Source organism: Sturnus vulgaris, chromosome 8 (assembly GCF_052056855.1).
Source record: "Sturnus vulgaris isolate bStuVul1 chromosome 8, bStuVul1.hap1, whole genome shotgun sequence".
NCBI lineage: Eukaryota > Metazoa > Chordata > Aves > Passeriformes > Sturnidae > Sturnus > Sturnus vulgaris.
The window spans coordinates 31,507,577-31,526,261 of record NC_142250.1 but is presented as its reverse complement, the minus strand read 5'-3'; the positions used below and the strand labels follow the sequence as shown (position 1 = coordinate 31,526,261).

The 18,685-nt window shown below is 40.8% G+C and overlaps 1 protein-coding gene across 1 annotated transcript; it reads right to left on the bottom strand.

Annotated features, from left to right (window-relative positions):
• Positions 1 to 258: 258 nt before the first annotated feature.
• Positions 259 to 18,470, bottom strand: LOC106850889 (pancreatic lipase-related protein 2-like). The gene is made up of 15 exons (XM_088168525.1): positions 18,425 to 18,470; positions 17,930 to 18,067; positions 13,069 to 13,139; positions 10,569 to 10,617; positions 9,606 to 9,760; positions 8,487 to 8,612; positions 6,780 to 6,914; positions 4,603 to 4,711; positions 3,876 to 3,992; positions 3,674 to 3,796; positions 2,701 to 2,819; positions 1,874 to 2,003; positions 1,569 to 1,680; positions 879 to 1,046; positions 259 to 390 (listed from the first exon to the last, which is right to left on the bottom strand). The coding sequence occupies exons 1-15, from the start codon at positions 18,468 to 18,470 to the stop codon at positions 327 to 329; spliced, it is 1,662 nt and encodes a 553-aa protein (XP_088024651.1). The 3' UTR covers positions 259 to 326.
• Between the last annotated feature and the right edge of the window lie 215 nt (positions 18,471 to 18,685).

Genomic DNA, 18,685 nt, shown 5'->3' with positions numbered 1-18,685 from the left:
GGAGAGTGTTTGGTAATATCACAGATTTTCTCCCTATCAGTGTGGTGGGACTCAGGTCTTACCTGGAGGAACAGGTAGAGTGAGACTGTGCAGTGTTTTAAATGGATTTTACCATGTGGGGATTTCTGGTTGCTCCATAGTTACAAGCACAATAAATGCGGCTCAAACTCGAAAAGCATTGACACGTGTGTTTGCAAAGAACTGAGAAAAAAAAACCAAAGGGAGCAATATTTTTTTTTAATTTGCTTTAATCGTGTTTAGTGCCAAGATTTCCATGCACATGACTGAGGGTTTACTCAGCTGCCATGTACAGACCTTGGGGACCTCTAGCAAGGTCTGAGTAGCTGAGGATCTCCATATGCCACAGTTCCACGGCCACAAAAAGTTGACCTGGGAAGAAGAAAAGTGCTTGAATCAAGATTTATCTCTTTTTGCCCAACTAAAAATTATGTCAGCTGTCACCTTGAAGGTTGTTAGTCCAACCCATAATCCTACTGAAGGCTTCCTAAAGCCTGCTGCAAAGACTATTAGCATCTGCCAGTAACAGTAAAAAGGTGAATTTCCTTCTTTTGGGGACCAGCTGTAAAATTTGAGGTTTAATATGCTTTATCTTGGTTTGTAATTGTTTTGTTGCAGAAAAGCTAAACATTTCACATTATGCATTGCTGTATTCTTTTCCAGACAGTTATTCCCTGGTGCATAGTCAAACATCTGATTTTTCTGATTTTTTTTCTGTCCAAGGTGCAATGCCTTGCCTTTTCCTTATTGAAATTCACATTGTTGATTACAAGCCATCTGTCCAATTTAAGACCATTTTTCTGTTTTTTCTCTCAGGGTTTTCCCACTTGCCTTCTGACCTCTAAATGGGATACACTTACCTATGTCCATCTGCTCCATGTATTATATTGACTCTTTCTGCTCCCAGCCTTGCCCAGAGCAGAGAGAATATGGCTTTATTCCAGAGAAATTCAATTTTTGTAGTATTTTGGGGGTTGATTTCAACATCAAGATACTGTGTGTAAACATCATCTTGAGAGAGGTCTCCACTGTGAATAATAGGAAAAACAGCACCATTAAGTTTAACAGTTCAGAGATCACTTCAATAAACACACATTCTCCACACATTTTCAGGCTTTCCCTTTTTTTTACAGTAGAAATTTGCATTTTTGCTGTTCTTTGCAAGAGCACAGGGCACTGGACCAGGGCTCTGAATGAGGAGAGGATGAAAAGCAGCACTGAACTCTTTAAATGTGCCTGTGGCAGGAGGCCATGGGGAGGTGACAAGAGTGAAACTGGGGCTGTCCCCAGAGCCCTTGTGTGCTGAGTTTGCAGGGATCACTCACCTGGAGTTCAGGAACACAGAACTCATGGAGATGGAAATGCCTTCCATTTCTTTTTACAACCATCTATCTGCCCCCATGGCTCTTGCTTAAGTAATAACTTCTTTCCTATCTGATGTTAAACAGAACATTTGCAATGCAGGATGAGTGTTAACACTGCTTAAATATGTGGAAAGCATGTAGATTAATGTTATCAGCATTAAATATTGTAGAAAAATATTAACTTACCTGGCAACTTCATATTCTTTTGAGTTTCCCTTTGTGTCATAATAAACCAGGTTTATGTCTCCCCTCGTTTTCTTCACACCAGACAATTTGATAAATACTTTTTGTCTCCAAGCTGCATAAATAAAAACAAAAATAAATCCAGATTTTCATTGGTGAGCTTGAATGCTACATTACACGAGTAATGTAGCATTTTCTGTCAGAGCTAATAGCAGTTATTTATAGAAGCAGCACAGGTGCATGGCTGTAAATCACATCAAGGTACTTTTCAAACTTGTGAACAACTGTAACAAACCTTCTCCACTTACTAGCAAAGGGCTCATCTGCTGCTGTATTTAAAAAATACTTTTGGTCTACCCTCTTCAATTTTTCCGGGAATCTGTCAGCATAGTGCCCCATCATTGGACATCCCTCCTGTGGACATGGGAAACAGTCTCCCTAGGGAAAATAAGAGGGTCAGTTAATGAGGAATATTATTTTTCATGCTAGCCCTTATGAAATTAAGGCTCCAGATGCAGTTCTGATCTTGCAAAGCTGTGACAGTACTGTGTGTTTTCATATCTTAACACCAAAACCTGATAAATTTTTTTTAGATAATGGCTCCTGCACCCAAGAGGGTGCAGAATGAGCAGATTTGATGCCTTGTATGGTAATAGCCTGAAACTTATTAGTTCAAATATTTTTCAGTCAGATTCTAGTGCAAAATATAGGCCAGTTTTACCCTCCTAGTCAAGGGGAACTTGGCTGCATTCACAAATGGGGGAAAATGAAAGGAGTATCATTCATAAGTGCATGTATTTAGGTGCTCTAATCAGTGCCCAATGTAAATTAGAGAGCAGTCAAGGACTCTGGAGGCTCTGAATGTAGGAATTAGTAGGATAGATCTGTCTAACTTATGTTCCCTTTGCATAAAGGTTTGGAGGGAGAATTCCACGAGCTTTCCTTTTTGTCCCCACTATTTTGGTGACATCATTTATGCTTCAGGATTCCTTTTCCAGCTGAACTGCTGTGTGCTGTGCTTCCTCCTACCCAGCCACACCATGGCACCCCAGCCACCAGCACCCAAGTGGTGTCTGCTCCAGAGACCTGGAATGTTTCCCTTACACCTCACCCCTTCCTGGGCTGAAATACTTACTTTCTTAAATTTCTCATAGGAATCACAGGGATAGGCAAGGTATCCAGTGGGATAGAGGATACTTGCAAAATAAAACTCGTGGCTGCGTGAGTGGTGGCACCCCCCAAAGAGTGTAGCATCTGTTGGAAAAAAAGTTTATGAGCTTTGGTGAAATAACCTGCTGTTATCCTCTGCAAGAGTTGCACTTATCTCACCATGGAAACAGCTCAGGCACATGGGCCTGGAATGATTTCTTTTTGGTATGAATTTCTAGTTGCAGGAGAAATTGCTGGTTTTTTGTGTTTTATCTGAAGAATGGTGTACCATTACCCTAAGATTTCAAGTGAGATGCATTGATTTGCTGTGATGTAACAGTCCCTTTTAAGAAGACATTCATATATGGATATATATACATATATATGTACATATACATATGAGATGTCACAGCCAGATAATATTCATTACAGTTTTAAGGGCTTAAGGGAGCATAGAGCACCCACCAAACCATCCAAAATATCTGAAAAGAGAGAAGTCTCAGGTTCAGAGGTGAGACATGTACAGTCCCTGGAAACACTCAGTGCTTTTACCTAATTCATGCCTTAGAAGTGTGGGATGCCCTTTACAGCATCTGCAAGAAAGCAGAGGTGGTGCTGTCGTGCTGCCGATTTGGCCTTTCTCAGCCTGAAAATCTCCTGCTGGGGTTGTTGGACCTGCAGGCTCCCTGCTTCCTGCCCTTTTGGGGTTTGCATCCAATTCCAAAGTACAGAAGCAAAGCTTGGGCATGTATGACACATCCTTTCCCTGCAGAGTTCTCTGTGGAGCACTGTTCTGTTCCAGGCTTTGTTGTTTCTTACTTCCTTTTTAGCTTAGGAGTAAACAGGCAAAAAGCAATTTTGTTTTCTTGTTTTCTCCCAAACAGTGGGCAATTTTCACAGATCATGTTTCAGTCCTGAACAAAACCAAAATACGATGCATGTTGGAATTGTATGTTTACCTGCAATGATGGCTTCAAAATCACTTTGTTTCATCTCTGGAATTAAATCAGTACATCCAGGCATCACAGTTCCTCCATTTGGGTAAAAGTCCAGGTGCCCAGTGGTGTTGTACATTCCAAACCCTGAGACATGCATGGGAAGGTGTCAGTGCCTTGGTGCCGTGCCCATCCTGCAGGCACCCACTGGCACAGGAGCACTTACCTGCTGCAGGAAAGTGAGCAGCATTGCTGTGTATAACATCAACAAAGACTGCATCTGTAGGGTCCAGTCTCACCTCAGCAGGAGTACCTTCAAAATAGGGCCCAGCAGGGTCTAAACCTAAAAAAACCACACACATTTATTATCTGAGGGAGAGAGAGAAGTGTTGCACATGTTGATATATCTTCTGCCAACTCGTGAAATCAGATGTTTAGTTTTGCAAAAGGCAAGTCCAATAATGAAGTGAATTCAAAGCTAAACTACAAAAAGTATGCAAATACAATGGTTTTGTGAACCTTTCTGAAATCTTATTCCGAGACAAGTAATATATTTTTTCAATAGATTATATAATGGCACATTATATTACTAGGAAGGAGGCATTTATTAACCATGGACTTATTACTGGACTCTAAACCTGTAAATAAGGAAAATTAAAGACTCTTGTTGCTGTCTTTGTATGGGGCTTGATGTAACTCAGTGAATGATGGTAATGTTACAAACATGTTAGCTATGCTTGTCCTTCCACTAAAGAGAACTTCCCCGAAACAGAGAATGATGATGTAATAATTACCATTTCTGAGAACCATAAATTTTGCCTGCTCTCATGACAGGAATCTCCAGCACTGCCAATAATTTAATTCCACTCTACAGACCAGTGTGTAGCAAGTTTTTTTTCCTTTAAACACACGCTGTGTTTAAACACAGCTCAGCATCTTGGTGAGCAGCCTACCTGTTATCCGTCGGATGCCTCGGATCCTCCTTCCTGCTTCTCCTGCAGTGTGAGCTCCCAGACTGTGGCCAATTAAATGGATTTCGTAAGGGGAGTACCCGAACATTTTCTGATCATTAAAGTGGTGGTGGTGGTAGGAGATAAGAACACAGGCTTTGAATAACAAGCAAAGAGAAGGGCTGACATTATGGGCCTCTGGGAACATCTAGGCCGACTTTCTGCATGGCAAACAGAGGGGAGTTCCTTGAGTTAATTGCTGTTTAAATTACACTAAGAATTGACAGAAAAATGATCCCATCTGGAATTTCACATGCATAGTGATGAAGGGTTCACTGCTGGAGTGTTGGCATATGCTTGCTGTATTCCATTATCCTGAGTGACAAAATATGGACCATCTTCCCCGTTTGGATCAATGCCTCCATAAATATTATCTCACTTTTTTCTTTATTTATTCTACTTTGCAGCCATTTTTTGGTGTCATATATCTATTATCCATGCCTATTTAGAATATGTGATGATATAATGAATAAGATTTTCACTGCCAGGCTCAGGTGAGATGACATCCATTCTCCTCCTTGCCAGGTCTCACCTGTACAAGGCATGCACTGCTGAGATATTACACTTGCACTGAAGGTGGAAAGGGAGACAGAGGGGACACCTTCATTGGGGTTTGTAGCAACCAAAACCAGCAAGGTTGCTAATTGCTTGGGGTTTTTATGTTAAGTTTTCTAATGTGTGTACCAAAACTCAAGCACATCTGGAGAATGGCCCTGTCTGCCTTCAATGTTAGGTGGCAGATTCCTCTGAAAACATTTTACTGCAGTGCTTCCATGTACTATGCAGCTGAACCTTTCTGACAATGAAACTCCAGAAATCTTTAAATTAGGGAAAAGAAAAGGAAGTCTAGGCATCATTTATGCATTTCTGTAAGGGAAGAAAGGGTGCCCTAGACTGCACATGATGCAGAAAAAGAGAGAGTAAATAAGAAATTGAACACATCTTCAAATGACATCTTCAATATTTATACATAGAGGAGAAAGATCCAGAAGCCAAATATGTGAGTATAGATGTGATTTTCCTAGGAAGGAACAGTAGATTGTACCCCAGCAGAACTTGGTAAAGTGTTCTTTGAGCCTCAGGTTCTTGCAAAGTCAGGTTCTTGCAAGGTTGGCACTTTGCCTCATGGGCTCCTCTTGCCACACTTTTTAAAATGAACAAATCCTGGCCAGGGTAAAGTCCAGTGACAGGCAAGATTCTGATCTCTAGCTGCTCCAAATACTCGTGAGTCTTTCTGAAATCAGTGGGAAATGCAGCTGCACAACCTTTGCAAGTGAGCAGATTTGCACTCTGTGTGTGTAAATGCGAGCAGCCCTGCACTCTGTGTGTGTGTAAATGTGAGCAGATTTGCACTCTGTAAATGTGAGCAGCTCTGCACTCTGTGTGTGTGAATGTGAGCAGCTCTGCACTGTGTGTGTGTGTAAATGTGAGCAGCTCTGCACTGTGTGTGTGTAAATGTGAGCAGCCCTGCACTGTGTGTGTGTAAATGTGAGCAGCCCTGCACTGTGTGTGTGTAAATGTGAGCAGCCCTGCACTGTGTGTGTAAATGTGAGCAGCTCTGCACTCTGTGTGTGTAAATGTGAGCAGCTCTGCACTCTGTGTGTGTAAATGTGAGCAGCCCTGCACTGTGTGTGTAAATGTGAGCAGCCCTGCACTGTGTGTGTGTGTAAATGTGAGCAGCCCTGCACTCTGTAAATGTGAGCAGCCGCCTTTGGGAACAGGGGCTCAGAGCCAGGAGGCAGCTGGACAGCAAACATGGAATTATAGAATAAGGCAGCTACTGCTCGTTTGGGTGGTGCTAAGCTGAGATATTAGTGCACTTCTGGCACGGGTGTATAATGCTGGGAAACTCTTGGAATGCCTCATTTCCGTGGAATGCTGGCATGGCTGTAACACCGTATGGAGATGTTGCCATCTACTGGTGTCTAATTAACACGCACATCTCCTCCTCGGCTTCATTTGTGTCCTTTGTGGCTGTGAGAGGTCCTCACAGGGACCATAATTAGTGTAATTAGCTGGATCTCAACAGTGCAGCCCTGGCTGTCCGTGCTGGAGAAGGTTCAGCACAGCAGCAGTGCCATCACCCCGTGGGTGCCCTGGGGAATTGCAGGGTCCTTTACCTGCAGAGCTGTGATGAAATAAGCGACCTCAGCCCCCAGCACACGGATGTTGTTCACTGCACTCACATAGGTGCCTTTGGCTCCCTCTTTCCAATCCACAGCAATGCAGTTGATGTTTTCCACTTCCAGTAACAGCTGAGGTGGGAACACACAGAGCAAAGTATTTAAAGAAATAAAATAACAATCAGAGATTCAACTTAAACTGGAATAATGATTAAACTGTAACATAATAATGAAGTTTCTCATTCTTTACTAAATGAGACTCTTCACTGTAGCCTGTACCACACTGAAACATGTCTTCTTATAAGGCAGAATATAACAAGCATTCCTCAAAAAAAATATGAAAACTATAATATAAATATCATTCTAATAATATTATATATCATTATACTATAATATACTAATAGTGTATTATACTAACAAAAATATTTTACTTTTTACACCATTTCTATATTTTAAATACTTCTGAAATGCCATACAACTACACAGTAATTTCTATGTCAAATTACAGTATTGTGACTTTCTTTGAGTGATGTTGGTAGTTTAACTGAATTGTATAAGAAGTAGTCTTATTCACTAATTGGGTTTAAAACTGTGAAAATCATGTCAGACTTAAAAAAATTTGAAGGAGAAAGCAAGGTTTTTTTTTCAGCAAAGAAAGCATTGGTCACTTCGGTGCTGAGCACAGCCCTGCAGAGATAGTGATTTTTCCAGTGGAAGAATCATGTGTTACATGCACTTACAGCTTTCTGTGAACAAGGCTCACTTAAGGTTGGAGATAGAACAAGGAGTGGTAACAAAAATTAATCCATGAAAAAATAGCTAAAAGTGAATGACAAGGAAAACAAAAGTGAAACAATAATGCATCCTGGACTCACTCCTCTCCTGTGGGGACCATAAGTTTGCACTGTAGAGAGCCAGAAAGAATTACTGTTTCTTTTCAAACAAACAAACAAAAAACCAAAAAAACCACCCCAAAAATAAAGGAAATTTAGTATTTAAAAGTTTTCATGGATTTGTGAACAGAAGCAGTGCTGCTGGTTTGTGACTTAGTATCCAGTGGCGTTTTTTCCCAGCTTGGCCCTTTCCCTGCCAGCACAGAAGCAGCAGCAAGCAGAGCAGATCTTGATTGTCTGCCAAGGTACACTGCTGATTTTGTGGGAGCTTCCACATTTCATATTTAAAATGTTTTTCGACTGAACTCTGTAATGAAACAAAAAAGCAAAAAAGTTTGGTGGTGTTCTTACGGTTGTTTGTTTATTTGTGTTTTATTGTTGTTTGGGTTGGTTTTTGTTTGTCTCTAAGAGCTGAACAGCAGTGAACCAGGGTTGTATTTATAGACTGAAACTTGAGCTTTCCAAGTCAGGAGGGCCCTTGGGCTGGAGGAAGGTTCAGCTGCTGCCCTGGGAGCAGAGTGAATTGGTGTCTAATCCCTGCGTGTAGGGGCTGGGGACAGCTCTGCTCTGCTATTGCTTTGGTCTGACCTGCAGGGCTTGTGAATGGGAACTCTAGAGAAAAACCAGGTCAGGGAGGACCAAGGGGCTTTGACTGTGCTGCATCTTCCCAAGTGGGAGTGCTCTGTGTATGTGAAATTTAATTCTTGGTTTGTACCTTCTACTACCTAATGAATTGTAAAATTCATGGTGGACATTAGAGCCTAAAGGAGACCAACAGAGCTGATGGGAACCAGAGGATGCTGTCTCATACCAAGCACATTTCTACCACCCAGCCTGTTTTTCCAGTGCTGCCAAATCCATGAATGATGAAGGAGGTTTTCCTGTGTGAGGAAAAATGTGACTTCTGGATGGTCGAGGAGTTTATTGCCGAGATCACCTATAGGTTTAAAAAAAAAATAAAAAAAGGTTTTATCTGTTCCTACTTTTGAACATTTAAAAAAGTCAGCTAGGTCATACCCTCAGGACTAAAGAGACTCTGACTGGGTTTTGGAACTTGGGGACCAAAAATCTCATCTTTCTCAGTTCCACTGTGGTTTCCACAGAAATTGTGCCCTTGTGGTTTTTGCTGCTCCCATCTATTCTGCATGAAGAATCCGCTTTTGCAGAACATGAAGCAAGCTAAAGTGCCACATCGTCACAGGGTGTCTCTTGGCCTGAGGTGATGACTTTCTCCAGGGAACAGCCCACCAGCTCCACAATTCCTGCTCCAGCCTGTCCTTTTTCTGACCTGACCTTTGCCTTCAGTGTGCTGCTCTGCTTCTAAGCTGCAGCCTGTTTTTCTCATTAACCACTCCAGAAAGGCTGGAAGAACTTCATCCAAGGACTGCACGAAGCAGGGGTGAAGCTGATCTTCACACATTGCTGCAAGCTACTTAATTATCTATTTTTCCTTGAGAATGTTATCTGTCTGTATTGTTTTCAGACAAATACAGGGGCTGTGATGTGAGCTCAGGGAGTTTGGGTGAGGAAGGGCTGTGTCCTAGATCATAGATATGGTGAAGTTTAATGGGAACTAATGGAAGCTGTATTTTGATTTATTTTATCAACAACAGAAGTGCTGAGCAACTTGCTGCTGTATCCTGTGTGCTTCAACCTTCCTCAGAGACTTAAATACATGCAAAAGGTAGTCTGCCATCTATCCTTAAACTTTATCCTAAACCTCCAGGAAAATACCAGGAAGCTTCTTGTGTCCTACAGTTCATTCATAACGGGTTTTTTTGTGGTTTACCTCAAAGTATATTCAGTAGTGTACCTTCAAGCTATCTTCTGATTCTGACTCGTTTGCCTGTGGCGACTGACACAGACTTTGTAGCAAGTTAACAAACATTTTTAGGTTCAGGCAGCTTTTGATGTAAAAAAAAAATGTCACCTGTGAGTTATTTCCTGTTTCTCTGGTGTAGAGAGAGAAGCTGATGTTCATCTCTTCTGGAGAATCAGGCAAACCTGTCAGAAGCCTCCCTGGTATCCCAGACCAGGGTGGGTCATCTGTAAAACAGCCAAGCCTGGAGTAGCAAACTTCTTTACCTGGAGTAGAAGAAACAACTCGTTTATATGTATGATTCTCTTGCTTGATGATGTATTTGAGACTAAAGCAGTTTGAAGAGCAAAACACTAAGGATTTAATTTTATGATTGATTTTGAAATTAATTTTTGAAGGTCATTTATGTGTCCTTTATGCGTATTGCCTGAAGTGGGGCCACAAGCAGAGCTGAATAAACCTAGTAAAGGAGGATAAGCCAAGATCCAAACAGTTTTGGCACCACTTTCTAAGCTTGTAAAGGATTAGTTCAGTTCCTTTTTAAAAAACAGCCTAGTAAGAAATGCTAGTTAGAATTGCTCCTGCACACTTTCTACTCCAAAGCATTGGGTTTCTGTCATGGGAATGAAGGTAATATTGGACAAAGAATGATATGAATATTTCCTTCAATATAGTAGTTTTTTCTAGATCAAATGGATCTAGTGCTCACTGACACTCAACTTTCATGTTTTAGCACTGGTGTGCTGAGCACTCTGTTGCTGGTCAGTTCTTTGTATAGAGCAACAATGTAAAGATAGATCTTGCATTGCCTTGATAGAAGTAGGACACCCAACTCTGAATTTCTCAGTGGATTTTCAGCACAGAGTTATGTCCCTTGCGCTCTTAAAAATAAATTTTAAACAGAGCAGAACGTTGTAGCATTAGTTCCATGCACTGTAATAGGCATTGCCCTACAAGGACCCACAAACCATACTACAATTTCAATGTAAAGGAAAATAACAGTCATCATCTGCTATGTACCACTTCATCTGAATTCACTTTCTAGTGGCAGTGTTTAAAGATACAATTTCTCACCTGCTACTCCGCCAAGGAGATAAAATGCAAAGATCCACATTCCAACCACCTAAAGCAAATTGAATAGACAGGTTAAGCATTTTATTTCTAGTGTTTTGTCCTTTTAAAAAGAGTGTAATACAAAGAGAAATGCAAAGACCTGCACCTGAGGAGGAATAACCTCACACATTGATCTGTGCACAGAGGGGCCCCAGCAGCCAGAAAGAGCCCTGGGGGTCCTGGCAGACACCAAATGACCATAAAACAACGTGTCCCACAGCCAGCAGCATCCTGGGCTGCTTGGGGGAGTGTTCCCTGCAGGATGAGGGAAGGGATCCTTCCCCACCACTCAGTTGTGCTGCTCACTGCATTTCTTGCACAGACAACACTGCAGTGCAGACTGCTGATGGAGTCACCCAGATCACAGGATCCTGATTTTTTTCCCAGCTGTGATGGGATAGGTGAGAGGTGTGGTACAACAAGCACAGTGGTGTAAATAACTTGTTGAAGTCTGCACACTTGGCAGCTTAGGCCCCTCACTGCAAGAAAAACTTTGATCAGATTCCTTTCCTCTACACTTTCCCTACTGGTCTTTCCTATGGCAGGAATTCCATTAATTTCACCTCCTCTCCTCTCATTTGCCTCATTCAACTCTTCTCAATTTCCTCTTCTCTTAGATGTTTCCTATGGCACCGACCTCCCATTTCCAACATACTGCTTATCTTTTGAGCCAAAAATTCGAGTTGTCACCCCTAGCCACTGGGATAGCTTATTAGAAATATTAAGGAAAAGTGGTAAATTCAGTAGTTATAATTTCACTATGTGCAGAGCACTCTCCAAGGGATATTTTTACAGATGTGAGAAAGCCAGAAACACAACGCTCCAAAGGTCCTTGTCACTACAAAATGCTTTCAGAAACAAAGAACAATTGGGAATTTCACAGAATTTGCCCTTGAAGCTTGTGTGACACGTGTCGATCCAGCCCTGTGCTTGTTTTTGATGGAAGTGGGATTACTTGGCTGTAATGACATGGTTTCCTAACAAAGCCAAACGGGATAGGTCAGAGCACTCTCTAATAAACTCTGAAGTCCCTGTTTGGTAATAGCTTGTTTTGTTTGTGTGTTAGGGCAGAGGAGTGAGGAGGAATATCTCAGCAGTGAGCAGGAGCTGCAAAGTGCAGAGCTGAGAGGAAAAATGAAATTTCCTTAGAAACACAGTTCTGATCCTAAGCCTAATTCATCCATTGATGTAGTTACCAGAGAGGAAAACTATCTGCTCGAGGAGAGTGGAAAGCAAAGAGGAAGTCTGGCAGTAAAACAGGAGAGAAAAGGGTCAGGAGTTACTCTAAGCAGCTGGTGAAGGGCAGGAACAGAGAGGTCCCAACAGTTTGCCAAAAGGAGCAGCTCCATTCAGCTGGAATGTCTGTCAAGGTGCCATCATCGTGATGAGAACCCGATGACCCTGCAGGAAAATCACAGCTGCTCTGGCTCATCACATGAATTGGGAGAGCTCCACAGCGTTTGTGAATATTTAATGGACAGCCCTCACACCCGGGGGATGTACAGGAACACTACAGAGGAAGGAGAGTAGAATTTCTTTTCAGACCTAAAATCTGAGAGGCAAGTCATGATTTAGGGAGATGTAGAAGATTCTTGCCAAATAGAAGTGATCAGTAATTTCCTTCAAAGGATCTTCCTTTGAAGGCAGAAAATAGAAATTAGCATGTGGCCAGGGAAATAAAAGGGGTAGCAGAAATTTTATCATGTGTGGAATGTTGATACATTCTGTAATTAAGAGAGTTGTAGTTTGGGTAGAAGATAGGCTTCCCACTAAAAAAATTTCTGTATCAGTCTGTGTTAATGACAAAAAGATTGCAAAGAGGCTAAAAAACCGATGTAAAAAGAGTTCAGGCAGCATGCAATTTGAAAATTCCTTCACTGGGCATTTAGGAGGTGTAGTGCTGAACGAGAGGAACTGGAAGGACTTGTTTGTGAAGGTGATCTCAGCCTACCCAGTGCTGCTGGCAGGAGGCTGCTCAATGCTGAGCTCAGGTAACATCTCAGTGCACAGAAAACATGCAAAACCTGCACTAAATATTCTTAAATTTATGTTCAGCCTAGGAGAAAAAAATTTAAAAAAGCAAATATTCCCAGACTGCCATCCTAAGGTGTAAAAGCTACACTGGAGCAGTGGTTGCTCCTCACCAGAGGACATCAAGTCACCTTTAGGTCACCCTTGCTCAATCAGTGACTCATGGGCCACGGTGGAGGGTTGGGGAGATATGAGAAAGTCGGCATAATGACTGACTGCAATGCTTTTTTAAGTCCCACACATGTACCCACACACCTTCCTCAGGACATGCACACAAGCAGGCACACAGAGCCTCAATGAGAAGCAAGGCCAAACCTCAGGAGTTCTCATTATCAGCACTTTAACTCAATAATTTCACTGCCATAAATATATTTTTAAAACATTTTAAACAACATTTTTTATGTATTGAATTCCTAAGAGTTTTACTTACCATTCTCTTACAACACTTGTTATCTCTTTTTCTGATGAGCAGAATCAGGATACAAAAATGGCTGCTGTTTTCTTTAATGAAAATTGGAGAGCTTTATTCTGAAAAAAAGTAATGGAAAATAAATTAAAAGTCTATGGGTTATTTGGTAAAATGGAAGAAATTAGAAGAAAACAGGGGGGCAAAAAAGGGAAACATTGGTAACTGGAAATTAATGGCTAAAATTTACACAGATTTCATAGGGAAAATAACAATGTCAACATGTAAAATTTATGTGCATTGGAATTAAGGAAAATTATTTGATGCATGAAAGAATTAAGATGATACAATGTGGTTTTTTTGTTTGTTTTCTATCTTTACCAAAACCAAGTGAAATTCACGGTAGGGAAAAAAAAGAAATCATGGTGATTCTCTGTTCAGACAATAATTTTAGATGTGATGTAGAATAGCTGTTGCAACTGGACATTCAAAAATCACTGAACTTCAGAAATTCATAGCTCAGATTCATAAAAAAAAAAAGAAATTATCAAAAAATGTATTGGCAATTTTGTTGAAGTTACTGATTTGTATGAAAAGTCCAGATACATAAATTGAAGAAAATTAATATGATATTAGGTAAAAAAACTAGGATGAATGACTTGTGGAATTTCATCCAATATCAGCCTGAGGCAGAATAATGAAACTCTCCACAGGAGGGTTTCTCCACTCACTCATGAAAGAGAAGTTGTGAAAAACTGTTAAAAGATTAAGTTGTGTAATTGAATTCAGTTACATGACAAACTAACTGACAGTCTTATAAGTTCAACATTTTAAGTCACATAATACTTGGATTTTAGGAAGATCTCTGCCACTTGGTATTTTGATTAAGAAAGTAAAATTATATACATGCAGTACTACAACACTTAAGTAGATTAAAATTAAACGCATGGATTAAGTAGATTAAAAATGGAGTAATTATTGCATTTCAGGCTTTAGTTGGAAGAACTAGAAGGCAGCTCCTGGATTTACAAATACAGTTCTTGCTACTGTGAACCATGGTGTCATAACATATAACATCTTATCATATATCATATCATTATCATATCATATATAATATTTTACCACAATCAAGGTATGATTATGTTTTTTAGCATTTAGCTTCAGGGGTTTTTACTCACTGTTCATGCTGGATCATCACTGATGAAGATTTTACCTTTCAACACTTATTGCTGGACATGAGCTCACACTGAAAAAAGCTGACATCAAGGCTAAAGTATATTAAAACTTAGTGCAGTTTTTGGATGTAGGATTATTTTTTGGTTTTTGGGGAACTAAATGCTGTCACACTGCATATCATGTTTGCAGATCTGAGGTGAACATTTGATGAAGCTGTAACTGAAAGACCTTTAAAGTCTTGCTAATCTATTAGTAGTGACTTTTGAAGTGCCAAGGAACTTGTTATTCTTTGTTTCCACACATACAGCTGGGAGAATACTACTTTCCAATTTTCAGGTCTACTTTATCCCCTTCAATACTGAAGTTTAAGTTCTCTACCCTCTACTTTCTTTCAGATCTTTCTGATGTGTGATTTTTTTTTTTTTTCTCATTTTTTTCTTGCCTTACCACTCCAACCATACTTCCTATATTCCCTGTCCTGGCACTTAAACAGAGAATATTTTTACAGTTCTGTCTTTCCACTGTTTTATTCAACTCTTTCTTATTTTTCAGCAGTTTGGCTTAGCGCTCAGTTAAAATTGTAAATCAATACAAAGGAGGAGAACCCATCCAGAGTTTAACATATAAGCTTTGGATAGAGGAGTTGTAGGTTAAATTTTTTGTTCTCCCAGCAAATTCTTGCATGGCTTTGAGTTTGAGGCATTTAGAGAACTAATTGCACACCCAAGCATTGAACTTTACTTTAAACAGTAACAGAAAGAAAATGAAAAAAATTTACAATAGTATCTTTAGGCCTCAAAATGGGGATCATGTACATACTTATACTTTATTATATATGTGAATACCTGAAAGTACAATATGATTTTTAATTGTTTATTTGAATGTAATTTTGTTGCTCAGCCCACTCTATACAAGCACACCAAGAACACCATTTTTCCTGGGCACACCCCAGAATCAGTGGCTCAGGCACATCATTTGAGCAGACTATCAAATATCTATAAAATACTCAAAACTGGTGTGCAGAGTACTGGGGAAAATGCTGCTGATATGGTGTGATAACTCAGGTACCAGAGTAATTGTCACAATTATGTTAAAGAATTAATTTCATCTCCAGTTCCTCCCTATGAACAGCCCAATGCAAGGTCCCAATTCTGGATGAAGGTTCTTTGACATGGCTTCAATACAAATAAGCAAAAACAAATAAAAATCATCCTGGCATTGGTCAGCCTCCTCTCCTGCTTGCTCACCAGCTTTTAGGTACAGTGAGGTTCTGCAGGAGGAAACTGGCCTTAATTGAATAGCTCTGCCACCCACAAATTTATTATTAGAGAAATCAATTTTGTAGCAGAGCAAAAATGTGCAGAACCTTTTGCAAATTTTCTTCCTCCAAACCACTCAATACAAAGTAATAACCATGGCAAGGCAGGGCTCACACACATTGTCTGGTCTGGGTAGTAGATTTTTCTGAGTGCCAATTGACCTCTTAAACTGAATCTGAAACAGTGGACTAGGACATTGACCTGAATGACTCAGAATAGTGATGCAAATTATTTTCTTGAGGCATTTAATGTGGGAAGAGCTCCAGCAAAAGGTTAGTAGTTATGTTGGAGGGTGCAGCAAGATTTAGGCTTTTAAGGTGTTTAGGTCAGTTGCTTAGAACTGGTGAACAACCTACAGAAATTGTAGGACAACAGTGAAGAAAACATATTTAATAACAAGTCTTTGGCTTCCTACTGTGCACTATTTGCTCAGATTTCCTAAATAATAGGGTTCTCACCTTGACCTTACATGGTATTCATACATTCAAGTTTACAGACACAATTACGATAATTTAATCTGATTTACAAGCATCCTAAAAAAATCAAAGCAAACCAACAACAAAAGTGATTCAGTTTTGGGAAGTGGCTGTGCCAATTCTGAGTAACCAGGGAGCCTTCAGCTGACTTGCAGCCACCACCTGGCCACTTGTCTGTCTTCCCTGGGTGACCTCCACTGTTCACCTCCATGATTAGGCTGCTCTGAAACTTAGTCAACTCCAAGACCAACACTGTTGGCCTTTTGCCATTGCTGAATAGCCCTTGTCAATGACCAGTTCAAATGCTCAGTATTCTACCAAAAAGAGTCTCATTTTCACATTCTTACACAAAACAGCTCAATAATTCTTCCCCATTTCCATTCTCTCTTTATATTTTCAGTGCTCCTAATAATGCTTAAATACATAGCCTGTTTTATCCCCCTTTTTCGTTTCTGCTGTTATTTGTGTTTTAATGCATTTTCCCTTAAAAACGAAAGAAGTCCACATACCATCTGCAAATACTGTCATTTTGTTCTTCCTTTAAAAACAGGGATATATTCAGCCTCAAATTACCTTAGCCTCACTGAATACACCCTGTTTTCCTAGCTGCACTGCATTGTCACAGCCCAGAAATTCTCATCCCCTCCTGGGATTTCCTGGAATTGAAAACTTTTAAGCCTCGTAGCTGCTGCCCAGGGTCCCTCTCTGAGCGCTGCTGTTTGCATTTTGCATGTTCACTCAGACCATAACATTCAGCCTGGCTGTTTTTAAGCTGAAGAGTCCTTGGATTCCCGAGCTGCAGTTTGTACAGACATTCACCCCCAAACCCCACCAATTTTTCAGCACTTACCAGTCTGAATGCAGGAGGGGTTGGTGCTTTGCAGGCACTGCTCAGCCAGCTCCCTGTCAAATCCTGGTCGCTGCTGGCCTTTTTCATTTGGAATCAGTCCCACGACAGTAGGTGCAGACCTGCCCACACGGTGTCTAATTACAGGCTTGGTGTGGGTGAGTGAGAGCCTTGGTAAGAATGATCCCCTCGGTGCTGGTATAACAGATGTTGCCTTTTCTTGTCCCTCATTGTATGTAATTCATCAGCATTTTCCCCTCCTGAAGTTTTGCTAGCTTGAAGAAAAGCGAGGTGAGACTGTTTGAGCCTCACCCCCCCCAGAGGGGTTTTATGTAAAATTCATCCCAGCCAGCATGGAATTCTCTCCTGAGTTACCTGGTTATTGTGAGCTCGTGTTACAGGTAATGACTGACCCTCCACTGCCAGGGAATTCACAGCAGGAGCTTTATTGCCCTGCTCTGTGTCCCCCACCAGCAGTCACCAGGTGTTTCTTTGTGAGCTGGCTGGTGGACATGCCTTGTCAAATCAAGCCCTTGTTCATTTTCATACAATCAAACCTCTTTATAATTTTGTATTTATTTATTTATTTTTTTAATAAAGGGAAGACGAGCTTCTTCTAAAAGAAAGGAATAGGAAAAACAGTCTTACAGCTTAGGGGCAATATAAGTATCTGAGCTTTTACTAGTGAAGTTACTCAAGATCTCTCTACCCACTACTGTTTTGTCTAATCTGTCCTCTTAGGCTATGTGGGATTTACACATTAGGTATGTCAGTACCAAGCTCTCTTATCATGCTCTGAATGTAACTGGTGTAAACTGGTATTATTGTGATCCACCTAGATCAGAGAAACCACAGGCACTTTCATTCAAAATTGTTTCAGGAGAAGGATAGGATGATGATAACCATGTCATTCATCTTTTCATGGCTTGTCCATCATATAAATCCCAGATTCTCTTCTGTGCTCTGGAGATTGTGAGTCACAGCCATGTCAGAACCCAGTTGTTTCAGTTCCTGAGCAAGGTCTGTCCCTACAGTGCTATCTGCAGGATGGGTGCTGCCATAATCACCTGCTCTGGCAGCTCTGTAGGAGCCACTGTCATCCTTAATCAAGGAGTGGTGCAAGTGCCTCGGGGCAGGAAGTAACTTGGGCTGGATCTGTAATTCACATAAGGAGCCAATTTGTGGTCCTGAGATATGTGCATTGCCTGAAAGAAGAGATTTCAGAAATTACACCCAAAAAAATGTTTCTCCATGTACTGAATTGTATGTAAGGCAATCAGCCTGCAAGGCATTGTAAAAACTGAGTTAAGAGTGTCTGTCACTCCCTGTGGCACGTGGCACCTACAGGAATGTCTGGGTCTGGCTCTTGGTAGAGTGGTGAAGGCAGTGCCACATATGAAAATAATCATTAGAAAGAAATCTGAGAGGAATGTGGAGGAAACACTGGCCAGTGAAGGACGGCATCTCATATTTAATTCCTGCTTACACTGACAATGTGTGTGTAATTTCAGATAAATCAGAAGAGATCCAGCTAATAAGAAATTCTTGACAGTCAAGTCTACCTTCATTGACTGGAAGATGGAGATTGGCAGCAGTTATGGGACACATCTCCTCAGAACAATGCAGCTCATTAGATAGGTCTGGGGAGGAATGAGATTGGGGAGCCAAGGAAAGGAGATAAGGAATGTCATGTGCCCTTATGTGCCTCGTGTCAAAATTCTGGCATGTAAGTTAAATTCAAAGCAGCCACTGAAACTGGTGACTCTATTTATGGTGAGACACATTCAGAATCTGATGGACATTTTTGTAGGGTGATGAAATAT

What these genes read in the sequence shown, in the direction of transcription:
- LOC106850889 (XM_088168525.1), bottom strand. Translation starts at nt 18,470, where the DNA reads ATGTGTCCCATAACTGCTGCCAATCTCCATCTTCCAGTCAATGAAG. An exon ending in ACAAGTGTTGTAAGAGAATG is followed by an intron (nt 10,618 to 13,068) that starts GTAAGTAAAACT and finishes AATTTGCTTTAG; the next exon opens with GTGGTTGGAATGTGGATCTT. An exon ending in TGCTCACTTTCCTGCAGCAG is followed by an intron (nt 3,797 to 3,875) that starts GTAAGTGCTCCT and finishes TGCATGTCTCAG; the next exon opens with GGTTTGGAATGTACAACACC.